This window comes from Crassostrea angulata, chromosome 7 (genome assembly GCF_025612915.1).
Source record: "Crassostrea angulata isolate pt1a10 chromosome 7, ASM2561291v2, whole genome shotgun sequence".
Classification (NCBI taxonomy): domain Eukaryota; kingdom Metazoa; phylum Mollusca; class Bivalvia; order Ostreida; family Ostreidae; genus Magallana; species Magallana angulata.
Window position 1 is genome coordinate 37,003,833 of NC_069117.1, and position 14,679 is coordinate 37,018,511.

The 14,679-nt window shown below is 35.8% G+C and overlaps 1 protein-coding gene across 1 annotated transcript in view; it reads right to left on the reverse strand.

The window, feature by feature from the left end:
* The window catches only part of LOC128193102 (glutamate receptor 2-like), a 30,089-nt gene that overhangs the window by 5,297 nt on the left and 10,113 nt on the right, over positions 1-14,679 (reverse strand). The window contains exons 4-16 of the mRNA XM_052866355.1: positions 13,782-13,993; positions 13,626-13,679; positions 12,657-12,815; positions 11,496-11,693; positions 10,028-10,135; positions 9,748-9,852; positions 9,544-9,628; positions 8,673-8,812; positions 8,082-8,437; positions 7,795-7,993; positions 7,439-7,695; positions 7,219-7,330; positions 6,936-7,070 (exon numbers count right to left, since the gene is read on the reverse strand). Coding sequence (XP_052722315.1) covers positions 6,936-7,070; positions 7,219-7,330; positions 7,439-7,695; positions 7,795-7,993; positions 8,082-8,437; positions 8,673-8,812; positions 9,544-9,628; positions 9,748-9,852; positions 10,028-10,135; positions 11,496-11,693; positions 12,657-12,815; positions 13,626-13,679; positions 13,782-13,993 — 2,120 coding nt within the window. The remainder of the gene's footprint in view (positions 1-6,935; positions 7,071-7,218; positions 7,331-7,438; positions 7,696-7,794; positions 7,994-8,081; positions 8,438-8,672; positions 8,813-9,543; positions 9,629-9,747; positions 9,853-10,027; positions 10,136-11,495; positions 11,694-12,656; positions 12,816-13,625; positions 13,680-13,781; positions 13,994-14,679) is intronic.

A 14,679-nucleotide genomic window follows, 5' to 3' on the forward strand; every position in this document is an offset into this window, starting at 1 on the left:
AACTCTAATAATTAAAGTAATCAATATTTTATTCAAGCGCTATAACTCTAAAATAATAAAAGCGGGTACTTAATTGTCATTTATGTAATGATGTCATTATTACATGTGCAATTATCGATTTGTTACCTGCGGTCGATATCGAACAGATGACGGACGTGGGTCGACAGATCAGTAATTCCAAAATACTAGTTTGTATGTATTGAAAATTTGGTATGTATTGTTAAACAGTTTATAAATTTGATGAGGCGGTGGAAGCAATTTGGGCGTTTCGTTCACTCCATGGAAAAGGATATTTACGAAATTTTCATTTCGTTAATTTTATCAATAAGACTTCGACTTAAAAAAATATTTTAATAAATTAATCATGTGCAAATACAAATATTTTATTATAAACCAATTTAGCTTGTTCTACATAACACACACACAAACACACACACAAACACACACACACACACACACATATATATATATATATATATATATATATATATATATATATATATATATATATATATATATATATATATATAAAGATCGAATAATGTTTACCTGTAGAATTAAACTAATTATTGGCAAACGTTTTAAATACGATGTAACCTTTAAATAGGTCGAAATTACCATATGCCTGCAGCCAGAAAAACAACCGCCGCAACTGGGTCAGTCAGAAATAGCGACCGATGACCCTGACAGTAGCAAGGGCAATTGAATCCTTGACTTTAGAGACCCATTCTGATGGCAGTGGTCCAGCTTTTCATCTACCACTCTTACTTGGACCACCATCGTCATGGCAGCCCATTCATCTGGTAAAATCAATGCTATTGAAAATTGTACCAATGCTTTAAGTAACGACATGCAAATAATATGTAGCATAAAAGATGCATTTGGTACCCATGTTCAGCGCTGCTGCTAAAATATTCGTAGAAAAACAAAATGGCGGCGTATTTTTTTTAAAACATTAAATCATAGAAATGAATCACATCTAAACATTTCGCGTGTTTACTAATTTAGGTTATCTCCCACACATATCACGTGGATATTCACCAGACCATATGACGTATCATTGTTGTCTTCTGTTATATTTATCACACGATATTTCCAACATAGAGCGAAAGTCAAAAGAAATTAGTACTGAGCTTTAACAAGTGGTTGTAGATTTAAAGAGAAGGTACACAGAAACTGTGAAATTTGGAGATTGTTGAATATATCTGAGTCAACAACAGCTAGATCTATATGGCAAAATATTTGCACGACAAGAAATGTGGAAAATCTGTCCCATTTCGGGAGACCTCCGAAAGTTACAGTAAATGTCCATCACACACTGTCTAAAGAATATTGCACCACAATATGGTTTATAGGTAAGCTATTAGGAAGAAAATGGTGGTCGGGGAGGTGAACAGAAGAAAGCGACTTTCGTGGTGTCTGGCAAGGAGAAAATAGTCAGTTTAGAATGAATGGAAGCAAGTGATATGAGATTGCAAATTGTCACATGTTGTCGAAACTTTATGCAAATCAAATGGAAGAATATATGCCATAAAAGATCAAGGAATTCTTGAAAACAACCTTTTGTCGGTTTAAGCTCGTCATTTCACCGATGGAATGTAATGTATATATTTCAGGACGACAATGCACCTGTGCATTGAGAAAGAATTATAGAAGAAAACAAGCGTGACAATAATATTAGTTTCTTTGACTTTGCTTGCCCATGCTCCAGACCTAAATGTTATAGAGAATATATGGCTTCGTATTACAAGAGAGCTTCGAAGTACTGTCCGAAACATAAGGACTTTTGATGAACTTTTTAACGCCATTAACGAACTGTGGACGTCTTACCAATCCCGATATGGCCAAACCTGTTATGATTCACATCCAAATGTATTTGTAAAAATGAATTTGTTTACATGCACATTTAACGGGTTAAATTACGACATATAGCTCCGATTCAAATGCTCTCGAAATCAAACTATAGACTGGGGTTCTATCCATACTGAGCTTTGGCTTTTTTACGTAGCACTTTCCTCACAAGCCCGCAAATGTCAAAGTTTTCGAAAATAAAATCGGCCAAAAGCTTTGAATTTATTACCAAGGTTCGTGCAGTGGTGCATACTGTAATTATCACCACGTGTGTCTGAATTGCACCAACAACCATCCTTCTATTTACTGCAGGGTAAACAACTACCAACCCCTTTGCCAAGAGAAAGGGAACACCCCTGCATTTGACCACATACGACAATTCCCATATAGAAGTAAGGCCGTGGGCAGTCAAAGGCCAACACACGACCTATGGGACATGGCTCCAACCCTGGTCGAACTTAATGTCTTAAATTCAATGCTTAGTAATTATTCAGATCAAAAATACAGCTTATGAATTACTAAACGGCTTTGAATACCGTTTCAAAATCAAACATAAAAAAGATACTAGAACTTTCTCGCTTTCTCTGCAGTTTATAACTTGCATATCTACTTTGCATAACTTAGGTTAGGTACTTGTCTCTGGAATCCTTAATGATCATAGTGAATTGATCAGGAAGGGGTGGTCTAAAATGGGAAGAACTTGGAAGATCATATTTCACTACTGCATCAGGAGAATGGCACATTCACTGCTGTGGTAACAGTGTTGGGCTTGTATCACTTAAAAAACGTCAACATTATATCAAGCATAGTAGCAGAACAGGCAAAATAACGAATAAATAGCTCATCGGGGTTATGTGTTTCTTAAAAAAACTCAACGGGGCACTAATACGTCATCAAGATATTGATACCAACCAGTCAAAGTTATTCCAAAATTGTGTTTATTTATCATTACTTTAACTTCATATTTACAAATGTCATTAAAACTGTCCCCAATAAGTCTTTACAGCGAAACAAAATGTCTACCCATGCCTTTAATTCGGCGGTATCTGTTTGTGGTTGTCCAAAACTTTGTTTTTGAACAAAACCTACTGCCCCGTTACACCCTGTTTCAACCTATCTATAAATACCTTATTGATTTTAATAATGCAACTCCCAATTGGATATATGTGTATTGGAGACATTGTGCATCTCCAAAGTGTTTGATGAATTAGAAACATAATTGCTATTTGCCATGATTGAACATGACGAAGTGATTTTTCTCGTTGTTACTTGTCTTGAAGTATTGAACTGAATTCATTTCTTGAAATCATTTTCACTGTTTTTTGTAAATTGTTGCGATGTATTAAAATTGCGTTGCATTAAAAGGCATGACGTCTTGTTCGTCCTTTTCAGTGGCGGATATATTGCGGTACCCGTGTCTCAGGTCCCGCAATCCACTTGGCAGAATTTTGCAACAAGTCATTGCTGGCAACTTCTGTTCACCTTCCAGGGTTGTCAACTATACATGACTCTTTGTTATCATTATATATAATACTAGTAACTAATTAACTAACTGAAAGCGCCAAAGGCATATTGAGGATCCATTTTTCATTTTATGAAATGTACATACTGAAATACAGAAACTTAATAAAGCCATGACAGAAACTGCCAACTCTATAATGGTTTATTCTTTCAAGATAATTATCTGTACCATACGCAGTAAAAGTGACGTCACGCAATGGCTTCTCAATAGAACAGATGTGTGGGAAATCGTAGAAAGTGGGTATTGACAGCATTCGATAAGGGTAAGAAAGCAAATATTTGTGGAAAAAAGTTTTATATGACGAGTGATATATGAATTAGAGGTGGGTAAACGCGAAATAGGAAATTTCTTCAAAAACGCGTTGCAATTGCGTATTTGTTCGCTTTCCTAACGCAGAGCTCATGGCTTGGACAATCGAGTGATATCATTTGACTTAATTGATTAAAATGCGAAATTACAGCGTGCATAACGTCTAAATCTTATTGTAGATCCCGTCCGCACTACAACCAACACAGTCCATAAGTGACAGTAAATCCAAGAAAGAAACGACGTAGCACCTTTTTAGGTCACTAGAATCAGGTGACCTATAATTTGTCTTATTCCATGCATCGTCGTGCGTCGTTCGTTAACAATTTTTCATTTTTAACTTCTTGAAGACTACAAGGCCAATTGTTATAATTTTTGGTATGAATCGTCTCTATGGTAAGAAAAATATATAAACTGTAAAATTCATGGCTCTACCACCCCTAGGGCGCCGTAGGAGGGGCCATATATGCAAAAAAGCGCCAAATTTTCAGTTCTTCTGCTCTATATATTCCTTTACATGTTGGGAAAACACTAAATGCATAATTATAATGTCCATTAAGTCCTTTAAGTCCTCTACCAATATTATAAAATTAATGGCCCCTTGGTCAGGAGGTTTAGACCCTCGGTGGAGGCCAATACTAGTATAGCCATACAATAAAAATGTATCAGATCTTATGAAATCTTCTCTACTCCCTTTATATTTGTGAAAAACAAAATGCATGGTTATGTTGTCCATGAAATCCTCAAACTAAATTGTGAAACTCATAACCCCTGGCACAAGGGTACAGACCATAGGGCGGGGCCAATATAGCCATAAAGTTAAAATGTATTAGATCTTTAAACATCTTCTTTTCTACTCCCATACAACGTTTGTGAAAATCTTACTGCATGGATATGATATCTAGTATTCAACCTATATTGTGAAATTCATGGTTAGAGGCTCAGGTCCTACGGCCAATATGGCCATATCGTCATCTTGCTTTACCGCATTCACGTATTTCATTCACCCGCATACGTTACATAGGACGAAAAGACTTGCAGAAAGCGTCTTGCACAAAAATAATATGACAAACACTGCACTGGTAAGGTATATCCAGTAAAGTGCGAAACAAGAGATAGTTCAGGCACACTTATTTCAAGAATCCTCTATAATATCGCTGATGTGCCAACCGTACAATGTGGCAGATGAAAAAATACCAATGACCGCATGAATTTTAGTGTTTTGTTGAAACCGATGGAAACGATGTTACGTTGTTACTTTTTTGGAATCACCATCTTTTTAATTTTTATTTATTTTTTACGAATATATGCCTACCATTTTAGTTCATGTATTTAGAAGTCCGTGCAATCTGAATGCCTCGATCGGAAAGCAACCGACCGTAACTTTCTCGACTAGTATATCCCATTGGCAGTTAAGGAGCGATCAAAGCTAATATGGCGACCAAATGATGCCAGCTTTAATCCCTTTTAAAAGGAATGTGTAGCGATGAACGTAACAATATAAATTGCGGTAGTCGGAGATAAAAGGTAAATAATGCGTTTATATTATTAGTTATCATGGGTAACGCATTTATTTCCTATGTGAAACAAATTTTAAAATTATATTGTTTTACCAGTGCTTTGCAGCTTGAAAATCAATTAATAAATTGAAATTGTGATGAAAACCATTTATTTATAACAATAAAATATTAAGAAATTTTAGTATATATGTCCCTGGAAAGAGGGATTCTGACAAATAATTTCTTCATTTACCTCATTAAAAGTTACATTATTTTTCGCACAGATTTACAGGTTCACTTGTAAAGTTAATAAGAATTGCATTGTGACGTCACATTTTATTTCACCTGGGCTGCGTTCGAGATCGTAGCTGTTAGCCTTGCCGCTAGGTCGTAGATACATGTATCTAGGTCTGTTGAACGGACTGCTAGGTTAGCCGCTAGGTCTCAGATTTGAAGTTGAAAATATTCAATTTAAGACTAATTACATCGACATAATTTGTTAATTTCAAGCGGAGATATACATTAAAATTCATTTTCACTTAAAGGAAGAATAAAATATCACTAAATAAATAGATTTCATGTGTGTTACAAACAAGTAACTAAGGTGCCCATCTTGTATTCGATGCTTAGCCTAAAATATTTAGGCTACAAATATCAATCTAGCGGCTAGGCTAGCTTACCGTTCAACTACGTAGCCCTACGTAGCAGCTATGATCTTGAACGCAACCCTGGCTGAAGTCGGGTGTACGGAAATTTACACCCGACTTGTTAGCCAATCAAATCTCCTTTTACAAGCTACATAGGAAATAAGAATTCATAACCATGTCAGCTTTAACTGAATGTCGCATAATATAGTCCAGTTGATTGTTACAGAGTTATTACGGGCCGCCAGGAGGCGGTCCGTTATTTGATATACATTTAAATTTTGTAGCTGCGTTTCTGCAAGGTAGTCTTTTTTTTAGAATTAATATTATGCTTATTTTTATGAATTAAAAGTAAATTTGCATGTAGAAATATATTCAAATTTAGGCCTTTTCCATGTATTTATTATATTTCCATGTGAAATGTGATAGAAAAAATATTATGATATGACATCCATATCAATCATTTACGCAAAATTATGAAGGAAACTGGAAATTTGAAGTTGCCTGGAAAATCCAGCTATCTGGATTTATTTTTAATTCTTTTGAGAACCTCGTGCAATGAAATAACCACGATTATCTTCATAAAATGGCCTGTAGACAAGATTAATGTGCAGATGCTACAGGATGAACATGTTCTTACATGTATCTTTAAAATAATCCATTTCTATATTATTATGTGGTCCCTTGAAATCCTATTAACTAATGCATTAAGTTTTAACAACTACCATGCAACGAAAAAAATCAAAATGGTTTGAAATACATAATCTTCAAGAGAATAATTATGAGTTGAACTTGTATTAGAATAATGTACAAATCAATTCATTACTTATACTATGGTAATGATCATACAATTACCGTTAGAAATGCTTACAGTAACGTACTCGATTCTCAATAACAACAGTAAAATGTTAAACTTCAAAACGTGTTGCTGAAAATGTATTAAAATTTACCATAAAAATTAGCACAACCAACTCGTTTTTTTTTTCTTTGTGGTGGGTTTTTATGTAAACAACCAATGATGATTCATACAACAATTATATTTTTTGCGGCCCATTTGACGCTTGCGTCAATATGATTTCCTGTCTTTCTTGAGATGCTTTCAAGTTTACCTACCCCTTGTTTGTTGTTGGACCTTGAACGCAGAAAATGACAGACGGCAAGAATAATCGAGAACACCAGGCCGCTTATGAGGATAAAGAAAACCCCAGCCAAGTTACTCAGCGATAACGATTTCTTCTTTTTATTGCCCTGTGTGTAAAACAGAAATGAGTTGGTGTTGTATACAAGTATACACAACTTGAAGTAACAGATAGATATACTTTTATCATAATGATAAAGCTACAGGAGATTGCTTTAAAAAAATAATGCAAGGACTGGGAACTTTTGTGATTCCCACCTGGTTATCTTCCTGAACTCCACACTCTCCTTTATCTATCCACCATCGTCTCTTCATTTTAATCAAAGACCCATTCTCTTTAAGTTGAAGTATTGCAATGGACATTTTTTCACTATATTGAAGAATATTTGTATCTTTTACGAAAAAGATTGAAAAAGTGTATGTAAAAAAAAAATAGTTAATTAGAATTTATTTTTTTAAAAATTATTTTATGCCTTACGAAAGTTCCTGATGTTTGGATGTTTTTGGTGTTGCAATGCCGTATCCTTTTGTATTCAGAGGTGGACCAACCTGCATGACGTCACAGGGCTCTCTTTGGCCGAAGTATTCGTTATACACTGACTCAAGTAGAAAAGCGTATTTTCCCTTCATTTCACGGACCTTTCGAACACCTTCCGCCGTGGTCTTCACAAAGACCCTAGGGTACGCCGTGGACATATACGCCCACATCTTCTGATAAGTCGGTACTTTGGAGTCCTACAGTCAGAACAAAGCGTTCTTTAATATTCATTTAGAAATGGTTTTGTATATATACATCTCAAAATTTAGACAAGAATAAAATTTTCATCAAGGTACCTTAAAGAACGACTGTGTAGATCCGGACTCAAGCGTACCATAGGTAATTTCTGTCTGCGCTGCTAGATCGTCTGCGTTTTGTATCGGGGTTAATAATTTGTCTATTGTGAGGAATGCAGCTAGATTTGCTGTGTAAGAAGAAATGACTATCAGAACAGCGAACCACCAAGTTCCACCTATGATACGACCAGCCACCGACCTAAGGGGAAATTTAAAAAACCTTACAAATATTAAAGCTTGTCACCGACCATAATGAATATCTCAATATTTACCATTTCCAAGCTTACCTTGGACAGGTATCACTTCCTTGTAACATAAGAGCCCCCATAGTGAACCAGAGGGAACTCTCTAATGTGAACTTGTTGACGACGCCATTGTCCACTCGGAGACACTTTCGCCTCCATTCCGCGGGACTAAAGCGACTGACTATGAACATCCCAAAACTAACGCAAAAATATCCTGCGATGATGCACATCCAAAGAGGAATCGAAAACGGCTTTAGAAAAGAGAACACCCCGGGTTTTTGGATTTCTGGCTTCTTTATCATGATGCTGATACCACTGTTCATAAAGGGTTTGGTGAAGGCAATATCCTCCTCCCGTTGTTTTGTTATCGTAAGGGGAGCAACTGCTAAATCAGCTTTCTGATACAAATGAAAAATTAAATTGTTTTATACTTTCAACACTTTATAACCTTTTTTTTTGTTTTGTTTTTTTTGTTACAATTTTCTATTATCAATTTCAAACTTAAATATGATTTTTCCAGTAAAAAAGAGTATATTTATATCAAATATTTTTTATCAAGTAGATTTAAAAAATAATAATTTTTCTGTATTTTGATTCACTCAGAGACAATGATATTAGAGCCAATTGTATCACCCTATTAACGAGCTCCGCAATCATGCCCGTCCACGTTCCGTTGACCTTGGCTCCGTACACCGAGCTTTTGATTGGTCTGATGGTGTACTTGAATCCCCCTAACTGTTCAGATACGGCGGCAATAAGATCCACACAGTAGCCTGGAATAATCAACAGTAAACGGTGACGAGAAAAAAATCATGTATAATTATTGACTGACTTTTATTCGCAATTTACCAATGATAAACAGAATCGCGGTTTCAGTTCTTATGGTCATAATCTTTTAAATATTAAATAAAATTGTATCCAACGGGTTTATGACGAAAATGGTATTTCCAACGACGAATTTATATAAAAGCGATTTATTGGATAATAAAATCATAATTGACACTTGTCTTGTTCTAATTTTTGGGGGTTACATAAGGTAGTCAAGAATGTAGCATCGGAGGACCCCCCCCCCATCCCCCGACTTTTTCTTGCAGCAAATATTTTCTTAAATTATGACGTTGTCCCCCTCTCTCTTTCGTAAAAAAAATCGAATGAAATTAAGAAAAATTATCAGTGAAATTAAAGTTGAAGGTAAACGTCACCCCACCCCCCCCCCCCCCTTCCCGATTAGGGTTTTCTTTATTTGCAAATTTCCTTCTTTTTTTTTTTAGCTTGTCAGGGTATTTTGGATGAGTGTCCTCTTTTGAAAAAAAACGATGCTATGTGCCTGGTAGTTAATATCTATGATAAGATTTAATTTACATATTCTTCACGTGCATAATCTTTATACTAGTACTGATTTATATATGTAAATGATATTCCTTTTGTTAGATTTATTCAATTTAAATTTTTAATGATAATTATGCTGAAAGTAATGGAAGTCTTGGAATCATCATTGGAATACCCTCGTACAGGTCGTTTGGGTTCTTCACATTTTTTCTATTTTCTGGATTTTCGTATTCTTTTTTGTACTGCAGAAATGGTCTCTCCTGTAAAACAAATGGATATTAATCAAAAAAGTTACAAAACACCCAGAAAGACTCTAACGTAATGTCTTAATACGGCATATACAAATACGGTATACTAGTGAACATAATACTATATTTACAAATATACTGGTAACTATCAGGCTGGAAAGATCATCACCATCCTCCGTAAGAGTATCATTGGTTCCCTCCGGGACAAAGCCTTTTTTATCAACCCAGTTCCCTATCTTTACAAAGAAAAGCACTCTATAAAAATGATGTTCGTAAAATTGCAGATAATTAGAAATATAAATGAAGCAAGTTCAAACATCCCAAACGGCACTGCTAATAATAATGATACAAAAGCTCTAAGACTTACTAGCTAATAAAACATTGTTTTGGTTATAATTTAGCCATCGATACCTTTCTAGGGTTTTCTTTGAATCCGACTCTGTATACACCAATGGAGTAATTCTGCCGACGGCCTTCTTGGTCTATATGAACATCGCCTGTAAGTCCATTGATGCTCACCTGTCCATTTACGGTGGCAAAACACAAAATTTTCATCTTCTGTGCAACTTTTTGAATTTTCATATATCTTTATTAAATCTTCTAACCGGAAAATGTTTTGTTTTTTGCCATTTTTTTTTACTTTCTATATCCCTGCTCCGAAGGAGAAGGGGTATACTGTTTTACCCTTGTTTGTCTGTCCTTCTGTCAGTATTTCCGTCCGTAACAAAAGTTTCAGTCGCATTTTTCTCAGCAACTGTTTATTGCAGATGCTTAACACACTATTCATTAAGGCATGTCATATCGTGGGATATATTATGTCTTTTATTTTTAGCCTAAATTTTCAAACAAATTTTCGTCAAAGATTTCTCAGCAACTATTTCGCAGATGCTTGAAATTTTAACACAGTATTTATATTATCTTACCAAGTCAAGGGTTTCTGATCCGCTCTGCTCTACATAAACCCTTGACCGAAAAGACAACACATATGGTTAACGATTACGCCATCTAGTGAGAGTACTCATTTTTAACTTTTGTGACCTCTTGTTCTGACCAATCAGAGAATGTTTTATAAACAGAAACAGTATAGCAATATGGCTGCTCCCATGAACAAAATCAAATTTGTAGAGAATATGGATTCACTCAGACTAAAAACCGATAACAGTAAGTCAAATACTAACTATACTCTAATTTATTTAACAACGGTACAACATTGATCAATTCACAATTAACATCATTATTAAAACAACGTTTCTTATTGGATCATGCCAACTTGTATGACACCAACCAGCGTGCGAGGTTTCTAACCCTGTCAAACTCTGCCTATTCAGTCAAGGGTTTATGTAGAGCAAAGCGGATCAGAAACCCTTGACTTGGGAAGATGTATTTATATAGGCATGCTATATCGTGGGATATATTTTTTTATTATTTGGACTCCAACTTCCTGTTAAGACAGTAGTTATTTAGGCATGCTATATCGTGGGATATATTTTTGTACCAATCAGACTCCAACTTCCTGTTGAATGATGACTTTGTTTATTTTTAGCTTTAAATTTCAAACAAATTTTCGTCAAAGATTTCTCAGCAACTATATATCGCAGATGCTTGAAATTTTAACACAATGTTTAATTAGGCCTGCAATATTGTGAGATATATTTTTGTACCAATCGAATGCCAACTTCCTAATGAATTTCGATTTAGCTAATTTTGTAAATTCACATCAGAGCGGGGGTATCACTGGTAAGCAGTGGCTCACAGATATCTTGTTTCAAAGTCACTCTTATATTTAATCAAACATACTCAATTTTTGTCCATGATCAGATTTTTTTTCTTTTAAGTATCTTAATTCAATTTGTTTAAAAGTATTCCTACCAAAACATACCTTTTTTAAATTTTCCATTATCTTTAGACCATGCATCCAAGGCTTATTTCCCGTACATGGTATGCCCTGTGTTAGATCATAGTTGTAGACCTTGGCACGTCTGAATGTAGATCGGAATACCGTGGAATCGTTCTTTAACATTGTGTGGATTGTCTCTCGCAACAGACTGGCTGTATCCACAAGCAGGGCAGACTCCATCTATAGATGTTCAACAAGAAATCCATAAAATATTTCTGACTTTGTTTTCAATTTTGTTCTATCCACAACAGTTGTGCAAGAAACTATATTATAATAGTAAAATTCATATTAAGTGGCTCATGTCTTAATGGAGCACGAGTAGATTCAAACAGACATTATGTAGAGATTATTTCAGTTTTAGCTCAACATTGCAATCTACGAACTTAAGGAAAAACGAATGGCGTTTGAATGGTGTGGTTGTTTTTAGTAATGACTATTTAACAAATGAACGCGATTACAAGTTCATTCACACGGTGCAACAGTGTGGTTTGTGACTAGTTCACAACCAGTACAATAGTGAGTAGTATGATTTGTAACTAGTTCAGTCACACAAAACAATAGCGTGGTTGGTGACTAGTTCAGTTACACAGTATAATAGCGTGGTTGGTGACTAGTTCAATCACGCAGTCCAATAGCGTGGTTGGTGACTAGTTTAATCACACCGTACAATAGCGTGATTGGTGACTAGTTCAGTTACACAGTACAATAGCGTGTTTGGTGACTAATTCAGTTACATAGTCCAATAGTGTGTTTGTAAGTAGTTCAGTTACACAGTACAATAGTGTGTTTGGTGACTAGTTCAATCACACAGTACAATAGCATGTTTGGTGACTTATTCAGTTACATAATACAAGAGTGTGTTTGTGAGTAGTTCAATTGCACAGTACAATAGTGCATGTTTGGTGACTAGTTCAATTACACATTACAATAGTGTGTTTGGTGACTAGTTCCACACACTGTAAAAAAAGTGTATAGTTGGTGACTAGTTCAAATTACACAAAACAATTATAGTGTGCTTGGTAACTAGCACAGTACAAAAGTGTGGTTTGTGACAAGTTCACCCACATTATGATGGTGTGGTTGGTTGGTAACTAGTTCATTCACACAGTACAATAATGTGGTTTGTATTTGGTGAAGTCTAACCCTGACAGTGCTCCCTGCGCCCTCCCAAATGGAGCGTGGTAGCTCGCTCCACTCCTCCAGAAAACTCTGGACCGTGGCCGACTCGTGGTCTACTAGCTGGAAACCTGTTATGTTCACTCCACCATGAGAGAACCGTTCTAGGTCATGGTTCACTATGTCCTACAAAACAACGTTCTCTGAGTTTGCAAATGAACACTCTCTTAATTAAAGTCCTGCTGAATGGATAAAAAATGACGCCTAAGATATCGTTTTGCCGTGAAGAAATTGTTGAGAATTACTGCAACGGATATGTTTGAAATTTAATTGTGCAAACACAATATCTTGTTGAATAACCTCTTCCAACCATTACTGCTTAATTATATAGAAATCTCAATGTAGAGTGTAAACATTCAGCCTATTGATAAATGTACCTGTAGTATAAATTTCAATAATCAATGCAGAAAATTCAATTTAGAAAAAAATGGTTGATAAATAAAAAGTATTATTCATAAGATTTTTAAATGATAGAGTTTATATTACAGAGCTACAGAATGTTACTTCAATCATATCTTGAAGGGTCAGTGTACTATTGCATTTTTGTCCGATATGATACTCATCTTATTTATTGATTTGCAAGCGTGCGTCCAAGACGACTGAGAGATATTGCAGATGGTAATAATCACATACGTTTTCTAGATGAGTGAGCTCAATGTAGTTTGAAGGTCTGTCTACTAGCTATACATGTGGACCACTACACGATTGTCATGTACATTGGGAAAATGACATATTCTATATAATAAAAAGAAAGCTTATTTCTCAATAAGGTAATATATGATTTGAATTATATAATTCCACACTACATGATTGGCTATATTTATACATGTAATGGGGTTAATAAATAAATTAAAGATACTAAATAATTATAGGTAAAGAATTGCAAAGGTATGCACGCTCAGGGTTCGTGTGACGACACAGAAATGGTGCACCCACCAAACTTCCCAACAGATACGAGTAGCCTTTTTTGTTCATCCCCACATTTCGAATCTACAAAATAATACGTTGTTTCAAAGAAATGTCTTCATAAAATCACAGAAATAAAGGCGTAGTTAGAATACTTTTAGGCCAAATACATTGACAACTTCTCACCTTGTCCAGCACTGCACCATAAGCAGTTTCATTGGACAAGTCAAACACAACGTTGATGGGGGTGAAGTTGGTAGGGGGCCCGTACTGTTTGTCCAGCGCTCTCAGGTCCCTGTGCACTTCCTGTATACGGCGCAGGCGCCATGTACTGATCACATTGACCTGATTTTCCCCATCTTTCAGCCAAAGCTTCAAATCCATTAATCGAGACAAACCTTTCGAATAAATGTTCCTCATAAATCATAGAAATTTCGTACAATTTTAGAGAGCACTCAACCGATCACAGCATATATTACATGTCAGGTTGGGTTATATGAACCACATCAGTAAGGTATTGTACTTCATTTTGCATCATCTAACACTATTTTATACGCCACAGTAGTTAAAGAGCAGCTAGTGTTCTTGCTCATAGGCGTCGGAACCGGGGGGGGGGGGGCTGGGGGGGGGGGGGGGGGCTTAGCCCCCCCACTTTTTTTGCAAAGTTATACCTAACCATTAGAAACATAGCATGATAGAGGGTTCAGCTTCCCCACTTTTTCTCGCAGGAGAGATAAATCTTCCTAAATTTATCTTGAAATATTGAGAAGTTGGGTTCAGAAACAAAGTAGTCTCCCCCCCCCCCCCCCCGGATTAGGAATTTCATGATTTTTTTGGGAAGTATAGGTATACTCCCCCCCCCCCCCCCCCCCCCACGGATTAGGATTTCCATGATTTTGGGAATTACTTTTTTCTCAATATTTCTGAGGATTAGTCTAGCCCCCCCACTTTCAATTTGCTTCCGACGCCAGTGTTGCTACAGATTCAAACTGACCGTGGTATCAAATTACAAGTACCTTCCATTCGACAAACTACATACTAGTATCTATATACATATACATCATTTGATTACTACATGTACATG